The sequence below is a fragment of the Arvicola amphibius genome, chromosome 9, assembly GCF_903992535.2.
Source record: "Arvicola amphibius chromosome 9, mArvAmp1.2, whole genome shotgun sequence".
In the NCBI taxonomy this organism is placed as follows: domain Eukaryota; kingdom Metazoa; phylum Chordata; class Mammalia; order Rodentia; family Cricetidae; genus Arvicola; species Arvicola amphibius.
The window spans coordinates 117,474,937-117,502,547 of NC_052055.2; the positions used below are offsets into that span (position 1 = coordinate 117,474,937).

Below are 27,611 nucleotides of genomic sequence, written 5' to 3' on the forward strand. Positions count from 1 at the left end.
TTTCTGTCCCGTCCAGTACCACAGCAGTTCAGACCCAATTAAACACTCAGAGGTCTCTATTAGTTATAAACTGGTTGGCCTAGTAGCTCAGGCTTCTTTTTTTTTCCAGTTTATTTATTTTTTATTAAAAATTGCCATCTCCTCCCCTCCTCCTCCCCCTTCCCTCCCCTCCCCTCCACCCACACCCCCACTCCCTCCCTCTTGAGGCCAAACAGAAACAGCCATCAGGGTTCTCTACACTATGTTGAGTCCAAGGTCCTCCCAACTCCCCCCAGGTCCAGGAAGGTGAGCAACCAAACTGACAAGGCTCACACAGAGCCCGTCCATGTCGTAGAGACCAAGCCCATCACCATTGTTCTTGGTTCCTCGGTCAGCCTCCACCATCAGCCACCCTCAGAGAGTCCGATTTGGTCGCATGTTCCATCAGTCCCATTCCAAGTGGACTTGGTGGTCTCCCATTAGTTCTGTCCTGCCGTCTCAGTGGGTGAACGCATCCCTCATGGTTCTGACTTTCTTTCTCATGATCTCTCTCCATCCGCTCCTCATCAGAACTTTGGGAGCTCAGGCTTCTTATTAACTAATTCTTACATCCTACATCTTACCCCATTATTCTTGTCTGTGTTAGCCATGTAACTTGGTACCTTTCTCATTTGCTTCCTCCCTGTCTGGGTGACAACTGCAGACTGACTCTTTCCTCTTCCCAGAATTCTCCTGTTCTCGAGGCCCAGCCTCTACTTCCTGCTTGGTTGCTCCACCTATACTTCCTGCCTGGCTACTGGCCAATCAGCATTTTATTAAACAAGTACAAGAAACAAATCTTTACAAGTAAAACCATTGTCCGACACATAATAAAGGCAAACATCACACCATCCTATCAATATATGCAGAAAAGAAGCTGAGATGGCCCAAGATTCTTTCACAATAAAAGCCCCCCACAAGCCCAGGTGAGGAGACTTCCTTACTCTGATATGTTAGGAACCCACAGCTGACATCACCATGTGCCATACCTTCTCCCTAACCTCTTGCAAGGCACAGGCCGATCAATGCCAATCACCACTGGGAGATGGATGTCCTGATATCCAAGTTAAGCCCTTGAGTTGCAAAACAGATGCTTTGGAAACTGTGAAACTCAGGTGAAAACCTTCTCAGTACATCAGGAAGGGGTGCCCACTCATCTGGATATTTTCCCAGTTCCTAGCAGAATGTGAGTGAGCATCATTGCAGAAATCTGCAAGTTGGTTTTAAAATTAATATGTAATCGCAAGAACCCATCATCAGCACAAGGGAAAAAAGAGAACAAATATGGATAACTCACACTTTCTAGTAAAATTTTCCCACAGAGCAACAACGAGCCTCTCCATTGGTCCTGACCTAGAAATAACAAAAAGCAGGTCACTTGTCCCTGCCCAGGCCACTGCCCCAGCTATGTGCTCAGCAAACCTCTGAGAGGGGGAGGGGAGGGAGGAAGAAGAGGAAGAAGGAGAGGGAGAGAACGAGTGAGTATATCTGACCTTTAGGACACACTACAGGCAGAGTGTCTGCGCACCCCAATAGGAAGTAGATTTCTCAGATCAGTGTGGGAAGCAGAGTGTATAAGAGACTGGTTGATGAGTTAGGCCTCCAGGTACTAAATGCTCCTCTTTAAACCATCAAGCATGAGCTGGGCATGGTGAGGCACACCTGAAATCCCACCAGGAGTTCCAAGCCATCCTCAACTAAACAGTGAATTCTATATGAGACCTTGCCTCAAAAGAAAGAAGTTTAAAAAAGAGGCTTAAATGTGAAAAACACATTTTACCAAGATGCCTGGGCAGGAGAGAAGCAGGTGAGAGTCTCGGTGGGAAATGCCAAGCACAGTAGAGGAGCCCCATAGCCTGTTAGAGCCACTGAGGTTAAGAAGCCCAGCGTGGGGAGCACATTCGCCCACACTGTGTGTAGGATGCTCTTGCAGACACAAAGCAGCGGGGCAGATGGGTCCCTTAAACACACTGAGCACAACGCCAGCCATCAGAGAGCGCATCGTAGCACAAACACGGAGAACCAAGAGTGCAAGCCTGGTCACACTGCTGCGGAGTACACACGGCCTGCCTCTCAGGGATGGTGCAGCCTGGGGATAAACATTTACCCATGTGTGACCCAAGAAGTGTACACAGAGATTTACTCCAGAGGAAAGAAAACTCATCATCACAGAAAACACCAAACACAAACAACAGTGACTACCACCTTATTCCTATCTGTAGTAAACGGGACAGTCAAAACATCTACCAGCTACACTGTGGGAAATCAATACAACGCGATTATAGAGCTATAGAAAGACGGAAACTTGGTGTGAATAGTTGGTTGAATTTTGAGGTCAGAAAATTTTAAACCACAAAGAATGGCTTAAATGGAGGGGAGGGAAGGGGAGTGGGTCTTATGGCTGACAGCTCTATGGGTCCAGGAGGCAGGCTACCTGCCCTGGGGCAGAGTTAGAAGCTTCAACTGGTTCCAAGTGTCATTTTGCTGTCTCTGGCTTTAGCTCTTCTTTCTGCAGGCAGGAGCTCTCCAAGCCTCTTACTAAAGCTCAGCCCACTCCTGTCCTCTGGTGTCATGAACCCCCAGTCATCCCAAAGCAGCAGCGGTCCAGGGAGACTCTATCTTGGTTGCCCATCCTGCCAAGCTCAGGTTGGGTGCTGGGCTGTGTGAAAGCCCCGAGGTGTCCCCATGCATTCTGGGCACAGGTTCCCACACGGTGACATTTCACTTGCAGAGGGGCCCAGTCCCTGCCTCACAGCTCCCCTTTCTCTGTTGCTGTTCTGAAAAGCCTGTGTTCTAGAAGAATCCATCTCCGTCTAGTTTTCCCTCACCATCTCATTCTCTGCAGCCCCGTGCCACGTTGAGACACTCGGGATAGTCTCCCCCAGGGTTCAGGGACTCCTTCCTGCCAGGTGTGTGTAGTCAGTAGGTTTTATGACCCTACCCACCTACCTGGGCCGGAACTCCAAACTCTTCACTGCCTAGTGGGGCAGCCTGGATGATGAGGCATGTGGTGTGTGCACAAAGCCAGACCCAGCTTGGACAAGGCTCCACTCGGAGGACCAAGCACACAGCACCCTCAGGCCCTAGCCAGGACCACGTGGGGCTCAGGAGGAGTGACTCTCCTGTAAATAAACAGATTAACAAGGGTTTTCAGGACGCGACTTAAAATACCCATGAGGAAGGAAGGTTCTAGAGGCTTCTGGCTGACAACATACCCTGGTATAAAAGCTGACAGCACAGCACATAACACACACACTCTCACACACTCACTCAACACTCCTCATCCTCCTCCAGAAAACCCCACCATGGCCACCTCCACCATGTCTGTCTGCTCTGACGCTTGCACCAACTCCTCCTGGCAGGTGGACGACTGCCCAGAGAGCTGCTGTGAGCCTGGCTGCTGTGCCCCCAGCTGCTGCCAGTCCAGCTGCTGCCAACCTAGCTGCTGCCAGTCCAGCTGCTGTGGCCCCAGCTGCTGTGGCCCCAGCTGTTGCCAGCCCAGCTGTTGTGCCCCAGCTCCCTGCCTGACCCTCATCTGCACCCCAGTGAGCTGTGGGTCCAGCCCCTGCTGCCAATCTGCCTGCAGCAGCTGCTGCACACCCTCATGCTGCCAGCAGTCTAGCTGCCAGCCCTCATGCTGCCAATCTTCCTGCTGTGTGCCTGTCTGCTGCAAGCCTCTCTGCTGCACACCAGTCTGCTCTGGGTCTTCCTCCTGCTGCCAGCAGTCTAGCTGCCAGCCCTCATGCTGTACCTCCTCACCTTGTTGTGTGACCCTTTGCTGCAAGCCTGTCTGCTGCACACCCATCTGCTCTGGATCCTCATGCTGCCAGCAGTCTAGCTGCCAGCCCTCATGCTGCCAATCCTCCTGCTGTGTGCCTGTCTGCTGCAAGCCTGTCTGTTGCACACCCATCTGTTCTGGCTCCTCATGCTGCCAGCAGTCTAGCTGCCAGCCCTCATGCTGCCAGCCATCCTGCTGTGTGCCTGTCTGCTGCAAGCCTATCTGCTGCAAGCCCTGCTCCAGCGTGTCCCTGCTCTGCCGCCCTGTGTGCAGACCCGCCTGCTGTGTGCCCAGCTCCTCCTGTTGTGCCTCCTCCTGCCAGCCCAGCTGCTGCAAGCCCTGCTCCAGCGTGTCTCTGCTCTGCCGCCCTGCCTGCTCCAGCCAGGCCTGCTGTGGCCTCTCTTCTGGCCAGAAGTCCAGCTGCTGATGGGCCTGTTCCTGGTTCCAGCTGACTCATTCCCTCCCTGTGGCCCCTCCCAGCTTTCTCAGCCTGATCTTCACCTGGGATAGCCAATCACCCAGGATGAAGCCCCCAACTTGTCCTTTGTGAGTTGACCTTCCCAGGGGGCCTGCTGATGCTCAGTGCCACTGCCCCCTCCCATTCCCTCTGTTCTGGTTACCTGCCCCTGACATCAGCTTATCTGCAGCCCATGGCTTCAATAAACTCTTTTACCCACCTGGATCTGCTCTTATTCTCTGAAACATGCGGTTCAAATAAATATCCATCTTCCTAGCCAGGAATGTTTCTAGGAGGGACAGTAGCCACCTCCCCTGGGGGTCACCAGTTGTTTGAATAAAGAATGTCCCAAATAGGCACATTTATTTGAAGACGTGGTCTCTGGTGCATGGTTCTGTTTGGGCAGTTGTGAAACTTTTAGAGACTTGCTTGAGGATGTAAGTCATGGGGGCAGGTTTTGTGGGCTGATAGCCTCGCCCACTTTGATTCCACGCTCTCTGTTTTCTGCTCATGGTTAGAGATGAGCTCTCTGGCATCCTGCTCCATTCACCTGTTGCCGTTTATCCCCCATCTTTACGGACTCTCCCTCTGGAACCCTAAGCTAAAATGAACTCTTTCTTTCATAAGTCATGGTGCTTAGTCATAGCTACAAAATAATGAATACAAAATGGGCAGGCTGAGCACTTGACAGCTCAAGCCAGCGTGAGCCTGGTGTGTGTGTTGGGGGATTTGGGTGCTCCGTCCCTATACCTCCCCATTGTCACCATCCCTAGCTCCTTCTCGGCCTTCTGTGACTCCCGATCCCCTGGACATCTTTGGGAGGGTTTTGTTCTCTGTCACCTGTCGGTTCCCAAACTCCACACCATTTCCTGGAAGTCTCCAGGAAACAGACTTCTCCCCACTGTGAGAGCCACAGGAGCAGAAAGAGCCCCTGTTCCCAAAGGAACCCGAGCAAGTGTCCCATACTGTGACCAAGGCATACTGCACATTGAGCCAACTCTGAAGGTCACACAGGCCTTCCCCCTCTTTAGGACAGGTGCGTGGAACTGGCACGTAGGTTCACATGGGCAGAACCTTGCTAAAGAAGAGAGTAAGTGTGCACACTTCGGCATGCACACACTCAGCAGTTGGCAGAGCTAAATTACCGGTTGGCTGGTCAGACTGCCTGTATTTGGCTAAGGACGGTTTGGTGAGATGTGTGGACAGAAATAGCCCGCAGCGGAAAAGACGCAGACCTAGCACTCTGCTTCGCCGACTGTAATAAAACACGCATAGCACAGAACTCTCTGTGTTCTTTGTGAGCGCATCCCGGCTGCGCTGAGTTCATTCACATGCTACCTACCAAATCTCAGCTATCCTGTGAACTCCTGGCTGCTTGCTCCACACCCCTCCCCACCCCTACCCCAAATCCCTGGCACCCTTGTTGTTGTGTCCGCCTGAATCTGAGCCTTTGGGAACCTAAGCAAATTGGTGCACCACCTGTCCTTCTGGTCTGGTTTGTTTTCCTCAGTGTGAGGTCCTCCCGGCTCCTTCATGATGGAGTTATTTCTCTCGACAGGCTGAAAACATTCTGTTGGGCCATGGGCTAGGCTGTTTGTCCTGAGCTGGCTGGGGAGCTAGAGTGGGGAGCCACACTGAATTCCCACCCAGAAAGTACTACTGGGTAGGGTGCCATCAGCTCCTCCCACTCCCTGACTAGTCCCACCTCCTCCTCTCAGTCCCACCCTCTTGCTATCCCCACCCTCTCTCCCCACCCCCTCCCAGGCCCTGCTCTTCTCTCCCCTCCATTCCCAACTGTTTCACCCTGTTGGCCTTGCACATCCTTCTTGGTCCTTCCCTCCTCCCTTTCCTTCAGCTCTGCCCCACCTCTGGCCCTGGTCTCCACAGAAGAATGAATACCTGCTCTCCCTGCTGGCGGAGGAGAGGGACACACTGCTGCTCGGCCTGAGGTACTCACCCACACAGCTGCACTTCCTATTTCTCACCGAGGACTTGGCTGGTGCCTGGCAGACCCGTGTGTCCTTCCGGAGCCCCGGCCTCATGGACAGCCAGTGGCACACGCTGATCTTGGCTGTGTCCCAAGGATCCTTTTCCCTCACCATGGACTGTGGCTTCCCAATGGACATGTAGGTACCAGGATGTTCATTCCAGAGATTAACCGTGCTGTGTGTCATCTGAGCAACCTATTGCAGTGACTATTCTGCCACTGCACCATGGGGGTTGGGTCCTGGGCAAGTTCACCCCTGCCCCTGCCCTGCCAGATCCTTTACTTGGGGCAGGCTATGGAGAATGCCTTAGGTGCATTATGGAATGCCTTAGGACCTTATGGAAGACAGGCTTCCATTATGAGGCCAGGGGTCATAGAGCAGCTACATAGCTCTGTGAAATGGAGGTGCCCAGTCAGGGGCTAGAAATCATCTACTTGGAGCAACTGTGGCCAAGGTAGATCTGAGGCCCTTGGGTTGAGAATGCAGGCCATCTCTAAGGCTACAGGCTGGGCTCAGGAGCCAGGATGCCTAGCCACAGAGCGGAGGCGGGCTGTGGGTGGAGGGCTGACTGCCTGGTACCCCTGGCCTGGAGCTTGGTGCACTGTAGCAGATGGTTAAGGCTGGAGGAAGCAGGAGCTATAGGAGAGGACAGCATGTCATGGCACACTGCACCTCATGCAGTGGCTCCAGCCACACGTCCCTCCCTTGACCTGCTATCTTTCATGTCTTCCTCAGTGAGTTCAACCTTCGTAGCAATCACAACCCACACTTCCCAGAGGCTCCCGGGTCTCTAGCAAGGTTCCTCCCTCCTACCTGTAGCCATCATCTCCCGGGCTGTATAAAAGCACACAGTGGTTATATGGGTCAGGGACCTGATGCAGAGGAAGGTCCTGGAGGTTCACCAGGAGGTAGCAAAAGGTCTCATATGTATCCTCGCTATGCATTCCTTTAAGGACCTCAGTCCTGGGTGCCCCAACTCATCTCCCCTGGGGACTATGAATGTACCTTTACCTGCCAACTGGGTCTTAAATCAAGTCAAGATGATGTCAGCTGAGTAAGACAGTTTCTGATGAGGTGGCAGAGACCACAGAGGCAGGGGAAAGGCTGCAAGCATGTTCAGATGCAATGGGAAGGGAGATGGAGGTAGAGAGATGCAGCCACAGCTGGGAAACCTGGGGCCACTAGAGCCAGAAGGGCAAGGTGTCCTCCTTTGTCTCAGAGAGGGTACTGCTCTGCAGGCCTAGGGCCTCTAATTACTATGAAGCCTGACATTACAGCTGCCCTAGGATGCTCGCCTGTTTCTCATGTGAGACCCATCCCCTAGCTTTATAAGCAAATGGGGTGTATGCCCTTCCTCTTCTATGGTACTAGTACTGTCCGCTCATGTTTCAGAATGGCTGATGTTCCCTTCCCACCCACCCTATCAGTAAGAGGAGCCCGGTTCTTCATTGGCAGTCGGAAGAGAACCAAAGGCCTATTCACAGTGAGTGTGAAGGAACTGCCAGCAGCAACCCTCCCCAAGGGCTCTGGGGACAGCCTGTCACATGCTTCAGATGGTAGATTGCCATCAATGCTAAGTGAGAACCAGAAACACGAAGGGGTTGCGGAGTCTACCCCAGGACCCTCACACTGGCTCTTCCTATTTTCTCACACACTCTTCCCTGAGACTCTTGGATCCCTGCTCACAAGTCCTCCTCTCATGGAAGCCTGTCCCCAACATGCTCATAAACTGATGCTTGAACCCAGTCTTTCTGGCCTTGATGTATGTCAGCACCCCCATCCATCCATCCATCCATCCACCCACCCACACATCCACCACCCATTCATCCTCTCTTCTGCCCACCCATCCACTGATCCACCCACACATCCATCCACCTATCTGTCCGTTCGCCCACACATTCATCACCTGTGGTGTGCTCACTGCTGGGATGGTATCTGGAGTCTACTCCACAACTAGGAGCTTCAGTTCTCTGTGGTGTCCTCGGCATCTGCAACCATACCTGGTACATAGTAATCACTCTGTGGAAATGTGCTTGTGTTATGATTGAATGGAAGAACAGATAGGTGGATAGTTGCATGCATAGATTGGTGGGTGGTGGTGGTGGATAGATGGATGCATGCATGCATGCATGGGTAAATAGTAATAGGTGGATAGATGCATGCATGGGTTGATGCCTGGGTGGCTATATTTTTTATATATATATATATATATTTACATATATATATATATTTGAATGGGTGGGTAGATGGATGAGTGGATAAGTGGATAGATAGAGGGATAAATATGTAGGTGGATTTATTGGTTATTAATGAATAGACATGTGTGACTGGGCAGAAGGATGACTGCTAAATGGGTGGACGGGTGGGTGGATGGATGGGTGGGTGGGTAGAGGGATGGATGGATGGGTGGGTGGAGGGATGGATGGGTGGATGGGTGGGTGGAGGGATGGATGGGTGGGTGGGTGGAGGGATGGATGGGTGGGTGGGTGGAGGGATGGAGGGGTGGGTGGGTGGAGGGATGGAGGGGTGGTGGGTGGAGGGATGGAGGGGTGGGTGGGTGGAGGGATGGATGGGTGGGTGGGTGGAGGGATGGATGGGTGGGTGGGTGGGTGGAGGGATGGATGGATGGGTGGGTGGAGGGATGGATGGGTAAATAGATGAATGAATGAATCGATGGTGGGTAGATATTTAAGGGAGGAATGGAAAAGTAGTTGGATGAGATGGACAAGGAATGTGGCCTGGTCACTCTAGTTCCGTGTGGACAGTCCCTTCTTTACTAAAAACAATAAACAATTGTCTTCCATCACTCCTGAGCCACATGCAGACCCGTTCCCACACTGCAGGTTAGACCCACTGGGCCGTACGGGCCAAGGTCCCCAACAGCTGCAGATATCAGTGGAACCTCACTTTCTCCTTCCGCAGGGCCTGATAAGGCAACTGGTTCTGCTGCCCGGCTCAGATGCCACCCCAAGGCTATGTCCCAGCGGGAACGCCAGGCTGGCTGAGCTGTCCATCCCCCGGGTGCTGAAGAGGCTCACAGAGAAGCCTGATGCTAACGATGTGCTGAAATATCCCTATGGTTAGTAGGCGGGGCTTGTTTCCCACCCTGGCTCCATCTGAGAGCACAGGCTCCTTTCTCAGCCTCTCCAGTGTGCATCTCTCAGTGACAGAAGGGCAGGTGTCACAGTGGCCAGGAGGATACACAGGGCCATCAGAAAGGCCAGAACCACTAACCTGTCCCTCCCTTGAAGGACTCTGATTGGACAGCCTACAGGAAGATCATGCACCTTTCTTGGTCCCCTGGGCAGGTGGTAGATATGGCTTACATCAGGAAGGCTCCCTGGCCAGCAACTGCCCTTATCTCCCAGCCACTCTGTCTAGCTTATCCCAACTTCAGCCCAACCCACACTGAGACCTAACTCCATTTCCCATCAACCCTTCCAGCCCATGGCATCTTCTAGATGTGCTTTCTCTGGCGCACCCCTTCTGTACAGAATCTGAGAGTCCCTCCCCAACTACCCATATACCCCTGCTCCGTGGAAAGAAGATGAGGTGAAGGACAGTCGGGCCCCTAAAGCTTATGGTTCTCATATAATAAATAAAGGACATTCCCATCTGAATATGTCAGGCATTTAGGTTTTACTGTGTGGCACTGCTGCCTGGTGCTGATGGCTATCCCCATAAAGCCAGGAGGCCTGGCATGAGACCAATGCTGGTACCCATAGTGGTAAGACCAAAACACAGACCTAAGAACATCACCCAGAGTTTAGCTCCTCCTGCTGAGAAGAGGCAGGCTCTCAGGGAAGAGCAGTGTGTGGCTATTGAGGCTGTCCATTGTGTGACAGCAAAGGGACAGAGAGACATTCCCTCCAGGTAGAAGGTAGGTGTGGTCAGCCAGCCACACAGGAAACATTATGGCTGGGGTTCTAGGGCTTCCCACCCTACCTCCAATGGCCTGTGCTGCCTAGGGCTCCCTTCAGCCATGTACAAAGGTAAAGATAGGACCACTGGGCTTGGACCCCTTGCCCAAAGTCCTTATCTCAGGAATCCTGATATGCAAAACACTTGTGTCTGATATTCCCCACAGAAGCTGACATGAAAGTAACCCTGGGATCCCGGCCGCCATGCACCAAGGCAGAGGGTGTCCAGTTCTGGTTTGATGCCGCCCAAAAGGGGCTCTACCTGTGTGCCGACAGCCAGTGGGTCTCTGTGTTGACAGGTGAGGCTAGACTCAGAATTCACATCCTACGCACATGGAACAGCTGGCTGTATCCCCATTAGGAAAAGGGTATCATGAAAGGCTTCAAGCCCCATCCACCTGTAAGGGCCACTTCAGAGAATGGAAAGCCTCCTCACTAATACATTCAGGAGCAGGTGGCTGCCAGAACAGCCCAGGCAAGCCAGGCTGTCTTCCTCCCTAGAATAGGCATGCCCATTCCCCAGAACTGTCCTCAGGACTCCAGAAGGAGTGGCAAGCCTGTGTATTCAACCTAGAAATAGGCATATCCAGTGTGCCATGAGCATCATGGCTGGCTTCTCTCAGTAACTCTTCCCTGCTAGCCAATGGCAGAAAGAGGGTACATCACAGACACTCAGGCCTCCCTTTTGTCCTGTTTGAGGCTGGGGCCACACGGACTCCAAAGCCCCTAGTGGACAGGAGCATCCTCCCTTTGACGGTCCTTTCCCAAGAGAATAAAATGGAGCACCAGGGAAAAAACTCCTTCATAAATTCCAGGGCCCTGGGCACGAACCTAAGAGCCAAGTCATGGCAGCGTCCCAAAGATCACTCCCAGAGAACCCCAGCTCCATTCCTATGCACACTGACTAGGTCCCCATCCTCCCATTCCAAGCCAAGACCAAGCTGGACTACGTGGAGGAACACCAGAGTCTGCACACCAACTCAGAGACCCTGGGCATCGAGGTATTCAACATCCCCGGTGTGGGACTCTTTGCAGCCACGGCCAATAGGAAGGCTAGATCCGCCATCTATAAATGGACAGACGGGAAATTTGTCTCCTATCAGAACATCGCCACACACCAGGCACAGTCGTGGAGACATTTCACCATTGGGAAAAAGGCAAGTCTATGCAGGTGACGTCCCCTTCCTCATTGACGGGCGCCTCCATGGGGTCCGCAGGCTGGACTCCTGCAGATCAGCGCATCTCTCAGGGTTCCAAGCCCTTGCTGAGGTGGGGTGGGGCTCAGAGTCACAGGCTTTAGGCTGTAGGAGTGTACCTAGAAGGAGCCTGCTCAGCTTCCCACAGACAGAGGTGGTACCAGTGGACAGTCTGCCTACTCCACGGCACCATGGCACCATGGCACCATGACACCATGGCAGGAGAAGTGAATTCTCTCTTCCCAGTTCCTGCAGCCTGCATGGCAGGACATTGTCGCAGAGACAGCATGGTGTGGCTGTCTGCAAGGGCTCTGGCCCAGCCAAGGGCTCAGGCCAGACACTGGGGATAAAACAGGTAAAGCCTGCTGCCTCCTGATTGGGACACACCTGTGTCCAGGTTCAGAATGGCCAAAGTGTTATCATTTGGTTTCTTTTCCTAATGACATCTGAAAGGGGGTGGAGTGGATATTTCAGTATTCGAGAAATATTGGAAAACAGAAAACTGAGGGAAGGAAATATTTTGTCCCTGAGGGAATGCATGCTCTCATTTGCATATGATCAATGCACACACATCGTACGTAACTGAAACCCATGCTTTCTGTCTCTGGGAGAGCCACACAACCATGCAACATAGGGCCCTGGCCTGTCCCGTTACCAGCACTTTGGTGTTTACTCAATCTGTCTCTGTACCCTTCCCTGTGCGTGTGGGAGTGATGCTGAGGATCAGAATCCTGCAGACTGGGCTCCTGGTCTGGTGCCAACACAAGATAACGCTTCTCCTCCAGATCTTCCTGGCCGTGGCCAACTTTGGGCCAAACGAAAGGGGTCAAGAGTTCTCGGTCATCTACAAGTGGAGCCCCAGAAAGTTGAAGTTCACCCTCTACCAGAGGATTGCCACCCACAGTGCCCGGGACTGGGAGGCCTTTATAGTGGATGGAGAGCACTTCCTGGTGGTAGCCAACCACAGAGAAGGTAGGGTGTGTATGACCTTTGACCTGGAAGGAAAACATTCCATAGTTTGTACACAAGGGTGAATTTTCATCTCATTAAAAAATAGTAAATTGGCAGTGTGAAGGGGCAGGGGGAAGGGGGAAAGGGAGAGGGGAGGAAGGAAGGGGAATAGGGGAAAATGTATAACTCGATTAAAAACAATAAAAAAATTTAAAAAAATATATTAAGTTAGGGCTGGGAAATGGCTCTGCCAATAAGGTGTTTGTCTTACAAGCATGAGAGCCTGAGTTTGACACCAGGATGTAATAAAAATAGCTAAACCTGCCTTTATAATCCCAGCACTAGGTGGGGAGAGGATCCCACCGTAGCCAGTATAACCTGACTGGAGATTCCCAGGCCACTTAGAGACATTATCTCAAAAAGACAAGGTGGACAATGTCCCTGAGGAATGACACTGGAGATTGGCCTCTAGCCTCCACATGGGCGTGATACACATACATATGCATTCACACACACACACACACACACACACACACACACACACACACACACACCCCACACACGTGTACACTCATACACAAACACTAAGTCATGCATGGCCCATTGCCTGCAACTTACCCCTGAAATGTGTGTTCAGGGATAGTCCACCTAAACCCCAACACGGCTGTGGTTCACCTAGGTTAGGGGGGCAGGGAAGCCGCATGGTTCCTGACCACCAGAGAAGCCACTGAGTCCCAATGTGGACTGTATCCAGCAACTTCCCTCCTAATTTTGAGGAGGAGTCAGCACAGCTAGCAGGTGGCATAAGCCAAGGCTGTAGAAACAGCATTAATGTCAATGGGTGTGTGGTCACAGAGGGAGCCAGTTTGGAAGCCACCCCCTCCACTGCTTCCCTGAGAGCAAGCTCAGTATTCTGTCATAGACTCCGTAATGTCAGAGGGGATGGCAGGTGGCACTGCCTGGAAAGGCTGGGAAACCTGGTGTCTGAGTCAGGCTTTTGGCATGATGGTAGCCAAGTCTTCTCGATCCTGGAACTCCAAGGATGGGACGATGTCAGGCAGTGACTGTAGGGTTACTCTGAGTCATCTCTCGGGAGACTTCACAGTTCAGGATCCACCCAAGTGTGAAGCACACAGGCAGCCTGGAGATGAAGTACCAGGCTTTGCACTCGGGATCTAGGGGAGACCAAGACCCCTAACAACAGAATAACCCTCAGGATGAGTACTCCAGCAGGCACTGGAGAGGGAGACAGGGATGGAAGACCTTCCAGAAAGGACCATGGGAGAGGAGCCTCAGGACTTCCTCTAGGGAGCACCATGAAGAGATGATCACAGGGGAGGGCCTCCAGGGAACACCACAGAAAATGCATCCAAGGGGTATCATGGGGAAGGGCCTCCAGAGAGCTCCACGGGGGGGGGGGGAGAAGCTCCAGAGAGTACCACAGGGGAGCCTCCAAGGAGCATCATGGGGGGGCCTCCAGGGAGCACCACAGGAGAGGGCCTCCAGAGAGCACCACAGGAGAGGGCCTCCAGAGAGCTCCACGGGGGGGGGGGGGAGAAGCTCCAGAGAGTACCACAGGGGGGCCTCCAAGGAGCACCATGGGGGGCCTCCAGGGAGCACCACAGGAGAGGGCCTCCAGAGAGCATCACAGGGGGGCCTCCAGAGAGCTCCATGGGGGGGTCCTCCAGAGAGCTCCATTGGGGGGGGCTCCAGAGAGCAGCACCACGGTGGCGGGCATCCAGAAAATACCACGGTGTGGGGCTTCTAGAGATCATGATGAGGGAGAAATACCGAGAGCACTATCCATGGAAGACTTCCAGAGACACCACAGGGAAGATGGTTCAGACAAAGAGAGGGTTGTGAGAAAGCCTGACCTTTTAAGACAGGAGAAGGCCAAGGCAGAAGGTGAGGAAGGTTTAAATGGTGGAAGGCCACTGCTGGCCTTCGGGCCATCTGGACCCACCAGCAGGCTTTTTCTTCTGGGAACAGCAGGCATGCAAGCCCCTTGGCTGGGCAGTAGAGGTTGTCTCGGGGGGAGGAGGGGTTAAGCAGCTGTGAATTCTAGGGAGCAGCCCCCCTCCCCCAGCACTGACCTTGCTTCCAGGCGACAACCACAACATCGACAGCGTGATCTACAGGTGGAACCCCAGCAGCCAGCTCTTTGAAGCCAATCAGTCTATCGCCACGTCTGGTGCCTACGACTGGGAGTTCTTCACCGTGGGGCCCTACTCCTTCCTGGTGGTGGCCAACACCTTCAATGGCACCTCCACCCAGGTGCACTCCCACCTGTACATCTGGCTCGTGGGCGCCTTCCAGCTTTTCCAGTCATTCCTGGTGAGAAGCCCGAGTTCTCCAGTGGATGCCCGATCTGCAAAGCGGGGCCACCGAGGGTCAGGGCTCTGTGAACAACAATGTAGTGTGGCCCTGACACCAGTGTCCAAGTGCCTGTCCCTTCTGTATGCTACATCTTCCCGGGTGGTTTGGGTCCTTACTGCATCCATGACCTCCAGCGCCCCTGAGGAAAGCCTGGGTGAGGGTTGAGTTTGGGTTGTTGAGGAGGGTACCCTGGGTGCCCATAGCAGTCCTCTCCAGAGGCCACAATTCCCCTGCTCTGATCAATCAGTGTCTGTGGGTCTCCAGGTCTCCAGGTCTGGTGTAGTAAAGTAACTTGGCTCTGACCAGGGCAGAGGGGTTTGGGTGGGGCCAGACATAGTATTGATTCTCCTTTGACTTTGAAGCCCCTTGGCTGGTCCCACCACCCCTGCTGGCAAGATCGCTGAGTACTTCGGTTTCATGTCACAGTCTGTTCATGTGAGCTGCACTGCATAGCCATAGCTTTGCCAAGAATAGCAGAGCTTCCAGCAGTGACCTTAGTGGAGGGCAGAGGCACAGCCAGAGGCCAGCAGCCACTCTGCAGTTAGCACAGGATCAAAGCAAAACCCTGAGCCCAGGGCAGGCCAGGAGTGATTCTGCTGAAGGAGGGGAGGGAGGGGCACAGCTGGAACAGAACAGCCGAGGGCACAGAGGCAAAAGCAGCTTGAAGCCACAGGATATCATGGGGGAAGACACCAATAGGGTGGACTGGCTCAGCCCTGCCCGAGCTGCAGGCGGTGCTTACAAGCAGTTTCCCCCGACGTCTTCCTGACTCCTCAGAACCCACAGAAGTCCACTTTCATGCTTTGCCAATAGTCTCTCTTCTTTTGCTTAAATCCTTTCAGCCCTGGAGAAGTCTTAATACGTTTACCGTTTGCATTCTGCAATGTCACGAACATGAGCTTTGAAGCTAACTAAGCTGCAGGCTCTGGATGTAGCTGCAAGCTGTGGGAACACACCCACCTCTGCAGGGCATGCCTTTCTGGAAGGGTCTGTAGTGCAGGGACTCCCATCCATAGGGCAGGCACTCCTAGGGTATCATGGGTAAGTCCTGTGGTTCAAAGGATGGCTTCAGGCATCAGGGATCTTAGTTAGAGCCCAGGGCTGGGTGAACAGAGACTGGCTGCTGGGGCGGGAGTGAGGGGCAGTTAGAGAGGTCGGGCAGCGGATGCTTTAAGGGTGCATTCCTTAGCCACACCTTCTGGTCTCTCAAGTCTCACGTCAGAAATCCCAGAGCCTTCCTCTTAGAGCAAAGGCACAGGCTCCTGGGATTGGGCCCTTAGTTCATTTGCTATTGTTTCAGCAGAATACCTGAGCTGGGGTAATTTATAAACAAAGTTTGTTTGGCTCTGGTCTGGAGGTGGGGCGCTCAAGAGCATGGGCGTGCATCCACCCTGCTTTTGGTGAGAGCAAAATGCTGCCTCCACTCAAAGCAGAAAGTGGCAGGGAGTGAGTGCAGGTGGCAGGGACGCAGCAGGAGGGCCACCACACTGCATACCAGCATGCTCTCGTGACTACTAACCTGTCCTCAACAGCAAGGACACTCACCTCGCTCATGGTCCAGACAGGCCTCATCTTCCCAGGTTCGAAGCCTCCATGTGAGTTTGTGGGGACATGCCATATTCAAGCCACAGCAGCCATGAGTCAATAGCTTCCTAGTACAGCAGGAGTGGCCTAGCAGGAGATGCTGACAGACACCCATAAAACTGGGTGGCATATTCTCCTAGTGGGAGTCGAAGCAGACACCAGAAGAGGGTACACGGGCTGAGTCTCGGGTTCCCTGGGGCTAGAGGAGGGCAAAGGTTAAGCATGGAAGAAACCTTGGGTCCAGGACTGGTGAGGGATGAAGCCAGAGATACTGTCTGGGGAGCCATTGGAGTGGAAATGGGGTGTGACATGAAGCCTGGGCTGTTGGGAAGCAAGAACAGCAAGGCCCACAGAGACACGGGAGACAGAAGTGACAAACCACCTCCCATCTTCTGCCTGGGCATCAGAAAGGGCAGGAGAGACCCCACACACACAAACACACTTACACATGTGTGTCCATATGCATACATGCTCACACGGGCTCGCCTTAACACTTTGAGGTCCCCTGTGCATGTGTTGTTTCCTCTACACATTTCCTTCTCCATGAAGTCGCACCCCCTACCCACCACACCCAAGAGCTTGCAGCCCCCTATACTGCCATTTTGTACCGAGGACAAGGGGGAGACCCTCCCTGTCTCCAAATATTCACTCAGAGCACCAACAAGTGACAGTGTCAGGCCAATTCTTAGCATCTCCAGTCCTTTGTCCCAGCTCACCAATCCCAGAAGACAACAAGGCCAGGACCTTAGCTTTCCGTTTGCTTGCCTGGAGGGTTCTAAAGTAGGCCTTGCAATCAAAGTGTGCTCTGGGGATTAGCCTAGGGTACATCCCAGTAGTAGAGTAGCATACACAGGCCCTGGGTTCAATATACAGCTCTAAAAAACAAAACAAAACAAACAAACAAACATCACACTGCCACCAGCAAGTGGAAAGCAGACGGGCCAGTCACACAAACCTCGGAGCTGGCGTGGCCACGCAGGTGGGATTTTGCTTCTAAGTTTGCTAAAACCTTTGGCCTAGCAGCCTCCATGTTCTGTGTCATGACATGAGTGTCAATAAGGTATGCGAGACCAGGGCAAGAACAGCAGCAGCTACCCGGTCAGCAGGAGCAGATAATGACATCATCAGACACGATGTCAATAGGATGCTCTGTGAATCCTGTAGGGCAGGACCATGGCTCCCAGATACTTGCATGTGCGTGTGAATGTGTTTGTGCATGAATGCATGCCCCATCATGGACATCCCGAGGCCTGGCCCCAAGCATGCCTCCCTGTCTTGGTTTCCTTGTCTGTGAGGTAAGTCTGGCATGAAAGCATCCCTCTCGGGTAGGCAGTACCTGGGCAGCCCGTGGAAGAGGCCGCTCTGGGCTTTGTAAGCACCTCCACATGCCTATGACTTCTGCATTCACTGAGACAGAAACCGGCTATGGCCATTGCAGATTGGGAAGACCCTGGATTTGGGGGATAGCTCTATGGTCAGACAAGAGCACAGAGGTGGGGGGCCACTAGGAGTTGTCCAGGGAATGTGTTGTGCTCAGGGATCTCAGGAGTGCATCTTCCTGTAACCTCAAGTGCCTGCCTGAGCTGAATGCCCAGAGTGAGGGGGTCAGTACCTCCAGGATTTCTGATTGACTGTCTTCCCCAAGCAACTAGGGAAGCCCGGGCCATGCATCGGCCTTCCCTCCTCTCCTGGCACTCCTGGACTACAGAAGCACGCTCATTCTTTCCCCATCAAAGCCAGTCCCAGAGTCTCTATTGTTCAGCAACTAATCCTCTGATGGCTGACTGCCTGCCCACCCTAATGGGAGCTGTGGGATGCCAGGTGCTCCTGGCAGCAGCTCCTGGAAGTGCCATTATCCTGCCAAGGTACTCCAGCGGCACACACCCAATGTCTGGACAGCAGGCAGCTCTCTGGGGGAATTCCTCTGAGAGAGAGAGAGAGAGAAAGAGAGAGAGAGAGAGAGAGAGAGAGGGAATGTCTCCCATCCCAGAGGATACTGATCACCTGGGTTCCAATGTTAGGTGGGCTTTTATAACATGGTTTGATAGTGGGGTTCTTCATTCCCTGATATTCTGGGAATACAGGAGCAATCTAAGCCACAGGGCCTGATGTAGCCTATAGCTGATCTCTCACCTCTGAGAGGGAGGGGCTTGCAGAGGGGGCGGTGTGGGCATCCCGGGGAGGGGACTCTGGCAGTGAGGCCTGGGAATCCATGCAGTCAGTGACCAGCCAGCTGTGAGGCAGCCACTGACCAGCTATGGGATCAGAGCTTGAGCCAGAGCTTGAGTTAGCAGGGCCCCTGCAGGTCTCCACTGGTCCATGCCTAACATTACCCAGGAACAATGGAGAACATAAATTTCAGATAAAAAATGAATATTTTTATAGAATTATGCCCCAACTATTACGTGGGATATATGGAGAAGGGAATATCATTCCTCAAGTACCTGAAATTTGGGGGGTAGGGCGGTGCTCACATTTGCTAAGTCAGCACCCTGGTCCTGATTGGGCTCAGAGAGGATAGATAGCTGCCTCTGAGTCCCAGCTGTCAGGGCACACAGCAGGCCTTGTGTCTTTCATGCCTGAGGGACACAACAGGCTCTCCAAGGGGTGACTGGAGCCTTGTTCCAGCATCTGCCCAGCAGGGTGAGCCTCACATACCCCTGATGCCAGGCTCACCTCCCACACACCTTCCTGGTTCTTATGGGCTCCAAGGCTTCTGATGTCTGTTTGCTTTCACCTTCTTCATGCTCAGAAGCTTTCTCTATCTCTCTCCCACCCCTCCTGAGCAGCTTCCTTCTTCCCCCTGCACCCCACATGCCCTGTGGGTATCCTGCTATTTTTGCCACTCTGAAACACTTTCCACCCTTCTTCCCCCCTGACCCCCTTCTGCTCCCCCTATACATCTGCCACTCTTCTGTACTCCCAAAGTCCTGGGCAGCCCCTTACGGTTCTAATGTGCTGTTACACCCCTGCTCTGGGCTCCTGAGGGGCAAGGAGGACACTTGACTGCTCACCAAGGCTCAGCACCTGGCCTGACCCCAGGGGGAAGTTGACACCTCTTACCCAGTCCCAGGAGAGCTTGCTCTGGGTCTCCAGCCACCCTGGGTGGCACAGGACAGCCACTACCAGGCTCCCTCTGCAAATCCCCTCTGGCCCCATCAGTACAGGCAAGAAGAAAGCAAGCAGCTCAAAGCTGAAAGGAGGCCCTGGCGATCTGAGGAAGATGTGTACTGTAAGGGCATGTATGTGCGTGCCTGCAGGCACCTGCCTGTACACATATCTGCATGTGTTCACACACATGTTGGCAGGTGAGTGTCCACCTGAAAGAGATATGTATACACAGGTATACACACGTGTTTATGCATATGTGCGCATACATTCACACACTCACAGGTATGCATAATCATCTTATAGACATGTTTCTGTGTATGTGCACAAACACGTTCCTGTGCATCCACATATACACATATGCTGTGCACATGATAGTGTGCCAGTATGCCTGTGAATGTGTGTGTCTGCATGTATGTAAACAGGAGTGTAGCCAACAGTGATGATTTTCTCAGCACTTCCTTGCAAGAATCAATGCCATGACAGTCGGGGGACATGCCTGTGCCATGCTGTGCTTGGGTGGAGGTCTGGCGGTCTGAATCCTGCAGGCCTGAGTATCTCTGTGTAGGGTGGCCCTGGACTGATGCCAGCTTACAGACATTCCAAGTGAGGAGAAGGGATGCTGATCTAAAAGGCCCCTGGCCAGGACTTTGTGGCCGCAGGACTCCTGGATCCCTTGTCCTCTACAGTCTTATTCCTCAGATGACTCTCACTTCATGCCTCTTAAGCTTCCTCAAGCTCATTTTGGATCAAACCATAGGGCAGCCTCCTCTGGATTCCTGGTCAGTGCTTGCCCATGACCTGGCTGGGCTCATTGGGTATTGGCGCCCTCTGCTGCCCATAGGAGAGAATATGGTTAAGTTCCTCTCAGAGCTGGGTTTTTTTTTTTTTCCTCTAAGCCTTCAGCCAGGCCATGAACAACAAGAAAACAGGGCGCTTGGTAGTGTGCAGACAAGTAGTTAACTGACCTCCACCGAAGGAAGGTAGTGAAGACGGCTTAGTGGGTAAAGTGCTCACCTGACATTTCAGTCCCTAGAACCCCCATAAAAGGTGTGCAGTGGCGTGTCCTTGTAATCTAAGTTGTGGAGAGGCAGGGACAAGTGATCCCTGGGGCTCACCGATAGCTGAATCAATGATCCCCAGGTCCCACACAGAGACCCTCTTTCAAAAAAAGAAAAAAATAAGCAAATGGTAATAATTTGGGTAATAATATCCAAGGCTGACCTTTGGCCTCCATATCCATACGCACACATGTGTTTGTACACTTGCATAGGTGAACACACACACCTGGAAGTTCCAAAGACATTTCCCACACCAGCTGTGCAAGCTGTCCCTCAGGCAGGAGGTCCCCGGGCATTAGCTAAAGCCAGGAAGATGCCACTGGACAGTCTGAAGCACAAACCATAGCATGGCTCACTCTGTCCCAGCTAGGACAACCTGGGAGAGCCCCAGGGTAGCCTGCCTGTGTCTTCAGAGAAGTAGCCTGCTGGAGAGCTTGGGCTCCTCCTGGCTGTGTGGCTTGAACATCCTGCCCTGGGCTCCAGTCCCCACCCTTCAATGAGGATACCAACAGAATCTAGCCCAATGGGTTATCTCAAGACAAAAGCAGAATGAGCCCAATGGGCTATCTCAAGACAAAAGTGGAATGAGTGGCATTGTCTAACTAACAGTCCAGCAGGTGTCAGCTGTTACCCGAATGCAGATTTCACCCATGTCCCCACGGGGCACGCGTTCTTGGATAGTAGACATGGTGATTGCATGTAGCCACTGTATATGCTGTTTCCTCCCTCTGAGAGGAGTTGAGGTTCTAACGATTATCTGTTGGTCCCGCTGACCTATGGAAGTTTGGTTCTCGCCTTTGCTTTGCTGGATCTAAGTTCTGTTTTTAGTTCCAGGCAGTTTCCCTTAGTTCCACACCCCCAGCCCTTCTCACTCACGGACAGCCTTTCTGTTGCTGCCCTGAGACCCCAGAGTGGCAGCCAGAACCCTCAGGTGGACTGGGGCTCCTGGCCCTAGCTCCTCCTCCTGCCATAGGCTCCACTTCCTGGATCTGCCACCCTCCAGAGCTCACCCCTTACCCCCACACGGCAGCTCCTTCCATTCCAGGAGCTCCTCCCTCCCTTGGTGCAGTATGGGCATAAGGCATGGATGCGAGCAGAAGCTAAGACTACAGAGCCCTGGGTGCGCCTTGGGTTTCCTGGAACCTGGTAGTGCACTGTCCACCATGCATAGACCCCCACATGGGCTAGCACATTCCTTCCCACCCTCTGGCCCCTGTCCTGCTGTCCCCCTAGGCAGTCACATATCTACTGTGGCCCTGTCTGCCATCACTTCAGCTTTTCCGGGAATGTTCCCCTTTGATCAGGGCCTCCCTCTCCTTCTCTGTGCCACCCCTGCAACCCATGCTGTAGCCCCTATATGAATTTTGATAGCCCCTATGCAAATGAACCTGCACAGCTTCGGGTCTATGGCAAAAACTCCATTCCCCATCCCCACCCCCTACCTCATGCTTTGTGGGGTCCAGTGACCTCTGGAGCAAGCAGGCAGAGGAACTCTGTTTTGAGTTCTAGTGAAAAGATGGCATCCAGGTGGCCTTGGTGAGACAGCTGGCACTGGGTCACTGGGTACAGTGGTGATGACATTGGGGGCATGGCAGCTGGAGCCACCCTCACTGGCCTCACCCTCCGGCATGGCTCTTCATTCGCTCCAGACCTTCGGCGCTGCAGACTGGGAAGTCTTCCACATTGGCGAGAGGATCTTCCTCGCAGTGGCGAACAGTCACAGCTACGACGTGCAGATGCAGGCGCAGAACGATTCCTATGTCCTCAGCTCTGTCATCTATGAGCTGAATGTCACAGCGCAGAACTTCGTCAAGTTCCAGGACATCCCCACCTGCAGGTACCAACCAGGAGGTTGGAAGGGCGAAGCGAGTCTGTGGGTGGGCAACACCAGGAGGCCTGTCAGGCCATCCCCGACTTCCTCCCAGGATGCCTCTAGGAGGACATTCACCAGCTCCAAGTAAAATACAGCTGCAGCCACACTGTCCACAGAGCAGAGCCACCTGGCTGAGCTCCAGGCTAGGGTTCTCAGCCTTTGGGTCGTGACCCCTTTAGGGGGTCACATATTAGATATCCTGTATGTAAGAATTTTATATTACAATTCATAACAGCAGCAAAATTGCAGTTAGGAAGTTGCAACGAAAATAGTTTTATGGTTGGGGGTCATGACAACATGAGGAACTGTGTTAAAAGGTAGCAGCATTAGGAAGGTTGAGAAACACTGGCTGGGCCTAGAGTGGTTGCCAACCCAGAATGCAGCAGGAGCTCTCACAGGGTCCTTCGTTTCTTAAGAGCTTTGGGGGACATTTACAGCCCCTCCTGAGTGCCAGGCACTCCTCACCCTGAGAGGTAGAACACTGAGCGAACTTAGACTCTTCAGAGAAAAACTCTAAGGCCAATAGTCAAGTAAAACGGTGAGATTGGCGTCTGTGACATCACGGGGCACACAGGCACTGTGTGTTCATGGGATGCACAGCTGTAAGCGCAAGGGGGATCGTGCCGTAGGCTGCACTCTGCACACAGGCCACAGCCAGGGTTGCTCCAGAAACCAGTGACATAGTAGGATAGGTAAGGAAGGGAGGACGAACCCTCTACTCAGGCCTAGTCTTCTGACTGACAGGTACCCACCCACAATCTTTACTTTTGAAAAATCTCATTTTTTAATTAAAAATATAAAAAGAACTCCTGGAACAAAGAACAAAAAGAAATAACAGCAGTGCCCAGCTCAACCCAAGATCCACTCCCACCCGAGCTGCTTGTGGCTTCTGGGCCTGGTGGACCCTGAAGGGAGTCTGCTGAGAATGAGTCTTAGAATAAAGCACCCACTAGGCCTTTAAGAAGGGAATTTGGAAGAAAACAAGTATAAAGAGAATCTGTGGTTAGAGACCATTGTAGAGGAGCTGAAGAGGCCTCGTGGTTAAGAGTGCTGCTCTTCCAGAGGACTTGAATTTCATTTCCAGTTCCCACATGGAGCATCATAACTCCAACTCCAGGGGATCTGATGCCCTCTTCTGGCCTCTGTGGGCATTGCAAACACATGTACCAAGCTTCTTTTTTGGGCACCAACTAATCACGACGCGGAGACTTATTATTAGTTTTGATTCTAGGTCTTGTAACTTAACCTGTTTCTCTTCATCTACATTTGCCTTGGGGCTTTTAAACCTTTCCTTTCTGTTTGTCCTACTTTTTCTGCTTCTTCTGTGTCTGGCTGGCTGGTGGTTGGCTGGCTCAGTGTCTCCCTCTCTTCCTCCCTCATTCTCTCATTCTTCCAAGCCTAGATTTCTCCTCCTATTTATTTTCTCTGCCTGTCAGCCCCACCTATCCCTCTGATGCCTAGTTATGGCCATTCAGCTCTTTATTAGACCAATCAGGTGCCTTAGGCAGGCAAGGTGAGACAGCAACACTGTCTCATAATTAAACAAATGCAGCAGAAACAATGTAACACATCTTTGCATGGTTCATGAGTGCAGCAGAAACAATGTAACACATTTTACATGGTTTATGAATGCAGCAGAAACAATGTAACACATCTTTCCATTGTTCATGAATGCAGCAGAAACAATGTAACACATCTTTCCATAGTTAAATATTTCCTAACACACTTAAAATAAATCTTAAAAATAAAAGAGAGGAAGCAGTTGGAGCAAAAAGGTGAGATGTAACTCGGGAGACAAGGCCTGCCTAGCGTGGGGCCAGCATCAGCTCTGCAAAGGTCTTGGTATCCTCACCTGGCTTCCTGTCTCCTCAGTGCCCTGGACTGGGAGTTCTTCTCCGTGGGAGAAGATCACTTCCTGGTGGTCGCAAACTCCTTTGATGGAAACACCTTCTCAGTGAACAGTATTATTTACAGGTAAGGACTTCTGATGGCCGACTTTCGTCCTCCCACATTAGGGGTCATAGTAGAAGGGGTTGGGGGGTCTCCCCTACCCTCACAGGTGACCACTGATTCAGAGCAAGTAGAGACCATCAGGCTGTGGGTGTGTTTTCCCAGGCCTGGCCAGGGCAAGGAATCTGATGCCAGGTTGCACCTGCTAGAGGGCACCCCATTAGGCCACACCCCTCAGATAATGACTGGCAGCTAAATATGCATAGATGGGCATGCTAAGTGGGAATTTATGAGGTTCAATTTCTCTTACATTGTGACAATTTCCTTGCATTTTTTCTAAGAGTGTTTTTATTATTATTTTTTTCGATTGTTTCAGCGTGAGTGGGGTGTTGTTTCCATGGGCAGAATCTCATTAGTTTTTGCATCTAATCACCTGACCAAATTGTCTTGCCTTCTCTTGGGAGGAGTCTCAGTGACTCTAGCTACTGGCTGTCTCTGCCACGAAGGTAGTGGCACCCTTAGCTGACAAGGCCTCTATTGCTTAGTTAGGTGCCTAATTAGCTCAAAGTTCCAGAACTATCTTGCACAGCAGCAGTGGTGGTCAATAGTTCTGCCCCTGGCTTTGATCTAAAGGTCATACTGAGTGGCTTGCCTGGTCCCTGATTTCCTTAGGGGTTCCTAGCACTTGCAGCAGATCCGCTGGTGTGAGGATGCCCAATGAGAGATTTGTTCCGAGCTGAGCGGCTGAGGCCGACTCAGAATTTCTTCATCCTCCTAGATTCCAACTGCAGCTCAGACTCTGATTTACAAAGGAAATGAAACTTGCCCATGACACCCTGAAGTCTGTAACTTTAAGGATGTGGTGCAGCTTCTCTCTGCACCTGTGGCTAGAACAGCTTAAATACTAGCGTGTCGATTTCTGTCATTGGGTTAAATTCATTTCTGGGCCTCAGACCTCTTTATAAGCCCCTCCCCCATGCTTACCATCTTCTTCAGGTGTCCTGAAATGCTTCTGTCACCTGTAGTTCATGAGAAAAGTTAGGATGGCTTTGCTTAGACTTTCAGACTCATTTTTGTAGTCTTTTGAACGTGATAGAGTAATTTTTTAAAGGTATGTTAAAGAGGAAGCTGGAGAGATGGCTCAGTGGTTAAGAGCAATCATTGCTCTTCCAGAGGATCTATTTCAGTTCTCACTGCCCACATGGTGACTCACAACCATTCATAACTCCAATTCTTAGGGATACAACCCCTTCTTCTGGCCTCTGTGGGCACCAAGCATGTGCGTGATAACCATGTATATACACAAGCAAAACACTCATGCACATAAAATAAAAGAAACAAATTTAAAAGAAGAAAGTGCAATGTATGTTGAAGAATAATATCCAAGAAACTTTTAAAAAGTAATATTGAGAATACTTGGGAGATGTCGCAGTCAGTCAAGTTTGATTCCCAGCACCCACATATAGGTCACCCCATGTGTGTAATCCCAGAACTGGGGAGGTAGAGATAAGCAGGTCTATGGGGCTCTTCATCCAGCCAGCCCAGCCAGATCAATGAGGTCTGGTTCAATGACAGACCCTGAGAAAATCAGATGGGGTGACTGAGGAAGATACCCAAGTCTATCTCTGGCCTCCACAATATGTACATACAAACCAACACACACGTGCTCATGCACACGCATGCACACACACACAGAGAGGAATAGTGGAGGAGGGACCTACTAACATGTAAATAAACTCGGGTGGATTTTGTCAAAGGTAAATCGATAGGTGATTGGGCCAAAGTGTGGTTCAGGGATAGAGCACTTGCCTCCCGTGTCCAAGGTCTGATTCCATTCCCAACACTGCAAAATAAATAAATAAGTAAACAAATATTTTCCAGCAGGCAGATAGAAGAGAATACAACCCAGAACAACTAGAAATCCATGCTCACCTAAGCCAATAAATTGTTGAATTCCAAGTCAATGGAAAGGGGTTTTGTTTATAAAAAAATAACTCATAGAATTGCCTATCTCAAACAGAGAAGAGCTATCACTACTTTATATCCATGCACAGAAAAATTAATCTTACATGGATTAAAAATCCAAATGTAAAACATTTCAACAGTGAAAATAACAGAAGAAAAGTAAAGGGGACCTTGTATCGCCTCAAACATGTGGAAAATGCAGGCTGGGAGGTTACTGGACTCCTCAAAATCAGAGAGCTCCACACATGTAGGAACCCTGCAGATCAACAGCCGACACTCCTAACCTGGGAAAATGGGTGACCCCTATGGGCAAGAATATTCAGTGGAATACAGTGGAGTGTAGCACTGGCATGTTGAGGTAGCCCAGAGTGGCATGGCCTGCCCTTGCCTGCTGGTTTTAAGGATCAATACCTATTAACAGAATAATCTTGGAAAATATTAACATGAGCGCCACTGGTGCCCTTTGACCTAGGAGTCGTTCACTCAGGGACTCTGTCCTATGGTCATGAAGCCACCTACAGGAAACATGTCCTTTTTAAAAGGAATCTGCTGACCTCAGAGTGCAGAACAAAGCCTGTAGTTGTCAAGGCTGACGGCAGAAAGCACTGTGCCTGAGTGAGCCTGTTTCTAAGGCTTGAGACACAAACAGCCAGCACTGCTGACTGCACACCCCCAAATACTTAGGGTGCCCAAACAGGCTCCTGGGTAGATTGTAAGGGAGGTTTGGGATCTCGGATGGGGCAGATTCTGGGCCTCAGTTCCTCACTTGACCCTGGAAGCATGTCCCCTGCACTGGTGCCAAGGGGACCAGGCTGACTATTCCTCCCACAGGTGGCAAGGCTATGAGGGCTTCGTGGCCGTCCACAAACTCCCCACCTTTGGCTGCCGGGACTGGGAGGCCTTCAATACCACTGCTGGCTCTTACCTCATCTACTCCAGCGCCAAAGAGCCCCTCTCCAGGGTCCTGAAGCTGAGGACTGGCTGAAGTTACCCAGGACCCCACTGCCTCCTCCCACTCCCTGGCCCCCTCCAAGCAGCTGGGCATGAGCAGAAGGCAGGACCCACCCAACCCTCTTGGGTCTTGGGGCAGGTGAAGATGCCTTAATCTCTCCACCCTCTCTGAGCTGGCTCTTTCCCCCTCCCTCAGCTGGTGACTGTACCAGAACCACAGTCCTGGTGACTGATGGCCATATTTCAGGTGACCCTGGGATCCTTCAGGCTGAGGCCCAGGGCTGCCACCCAATTTTGGTGCTCCCAGCCTGTGTCCTGCAGGAATTCTGCCTTAAAGGGACAGTTGCTATCACATTTTACCTCAAACACAGGTACCCTGGAAGTCTCTAGGGTCCCAGCTCTCCCAGCCACCCCTACTGTGCAGTCCTGATGTGC

At 52.1% G+C, this 27,611-nt stretch overlaps 2 protein-coding genes across 10 annotated transcripts in view; both read left to right on the top strand.

Annotated features, from left to right (window-relative positions):
- Positions 1 to 27,210, top strand: part of Tspear (thrombospondin type laminin G domain and EAR repeats) — a 163,046-nt gene extending 135,836 nt beyond the window's left edge. Inside the window, exons 3-12 of the mRNA XM_038341480.1 lie at positions 6,141 to 6,379; positions 7,634 to 7,724; positions 9,164 to 9,320; positions 10,329 to 10,460; positions 11,092 to 11,318; positions 12,143 to 12,329; positions 14,413 to 14,642; positions 22,087 to 22,274; positions 24,183 to 24,284; positions 27,057 to 27,210. Coding sequence (XP_038197408.1) covers positions 6,141 to 6,379; positions 7,634 to 7,724; positions 9,164 to 9,320; positions 10,329 to 10,460; positions 11,092 to 11,318; positions 12,143 to 12,329; positions 14,413 to 14,642; positions 22,087 to 22,274; positions 24,183 to 24,284; positions 27,057 to 27,210 — 1,707 coding nt within the window. The remainder of the gene's footprint in view (positions 1 to 6,140; positions 6,380 to 7,633; positions 7,725 to 9,163; positions 9,321 to 10,328; positions 10,461 to 11,091; positions 11,319 to 12,142; positions 12,330 to 14,412; positions 14,643 to 22,086; positions 22,275 to 24,182; positions 24,285 to 27,056) is intronic.
- LOC119822348 (keratin-associated protein 10-4-like) lies at positions 3,324 to 4,223 on the top strand. 9 transcript variants are annotated; one of them, XM_038341511.1, is made up of 5 exons: positions 3,324 to 3,420; positions 3,476 to 3,480; positions 3,516 to 3,995; positions 4,040 to 4,042; positions 4,134 to 4,223. In XM_038341511.1, exons 1-5 carry the CDS (start codon positions 3,324 to 3,326, stop codon positions 4,221 to 4,223), a joined length of 675 nt encoding a protein of 224 aa, XP_038197439.1. The 9 variants fall into 9 exon arrangements, with proteins under 9 accessions (XP_038197439.1, XP_038197438.1, XP_038197437.1 ...); XM_038341510.1 differs by lacking the exon at positions 3,476 to 3,480 and having other exon boundaries at positions 3,324 to 3,469; positions 3,521 to 3,674; positions 3,744 to 4,223; XM_038341509.1 differs by having other exon boundaries at positions 3,324 to 3,721; positions 3,857 to 4,223.
- Positions 27,211 to 27,611: the final 401 nt, after the last annotated feature.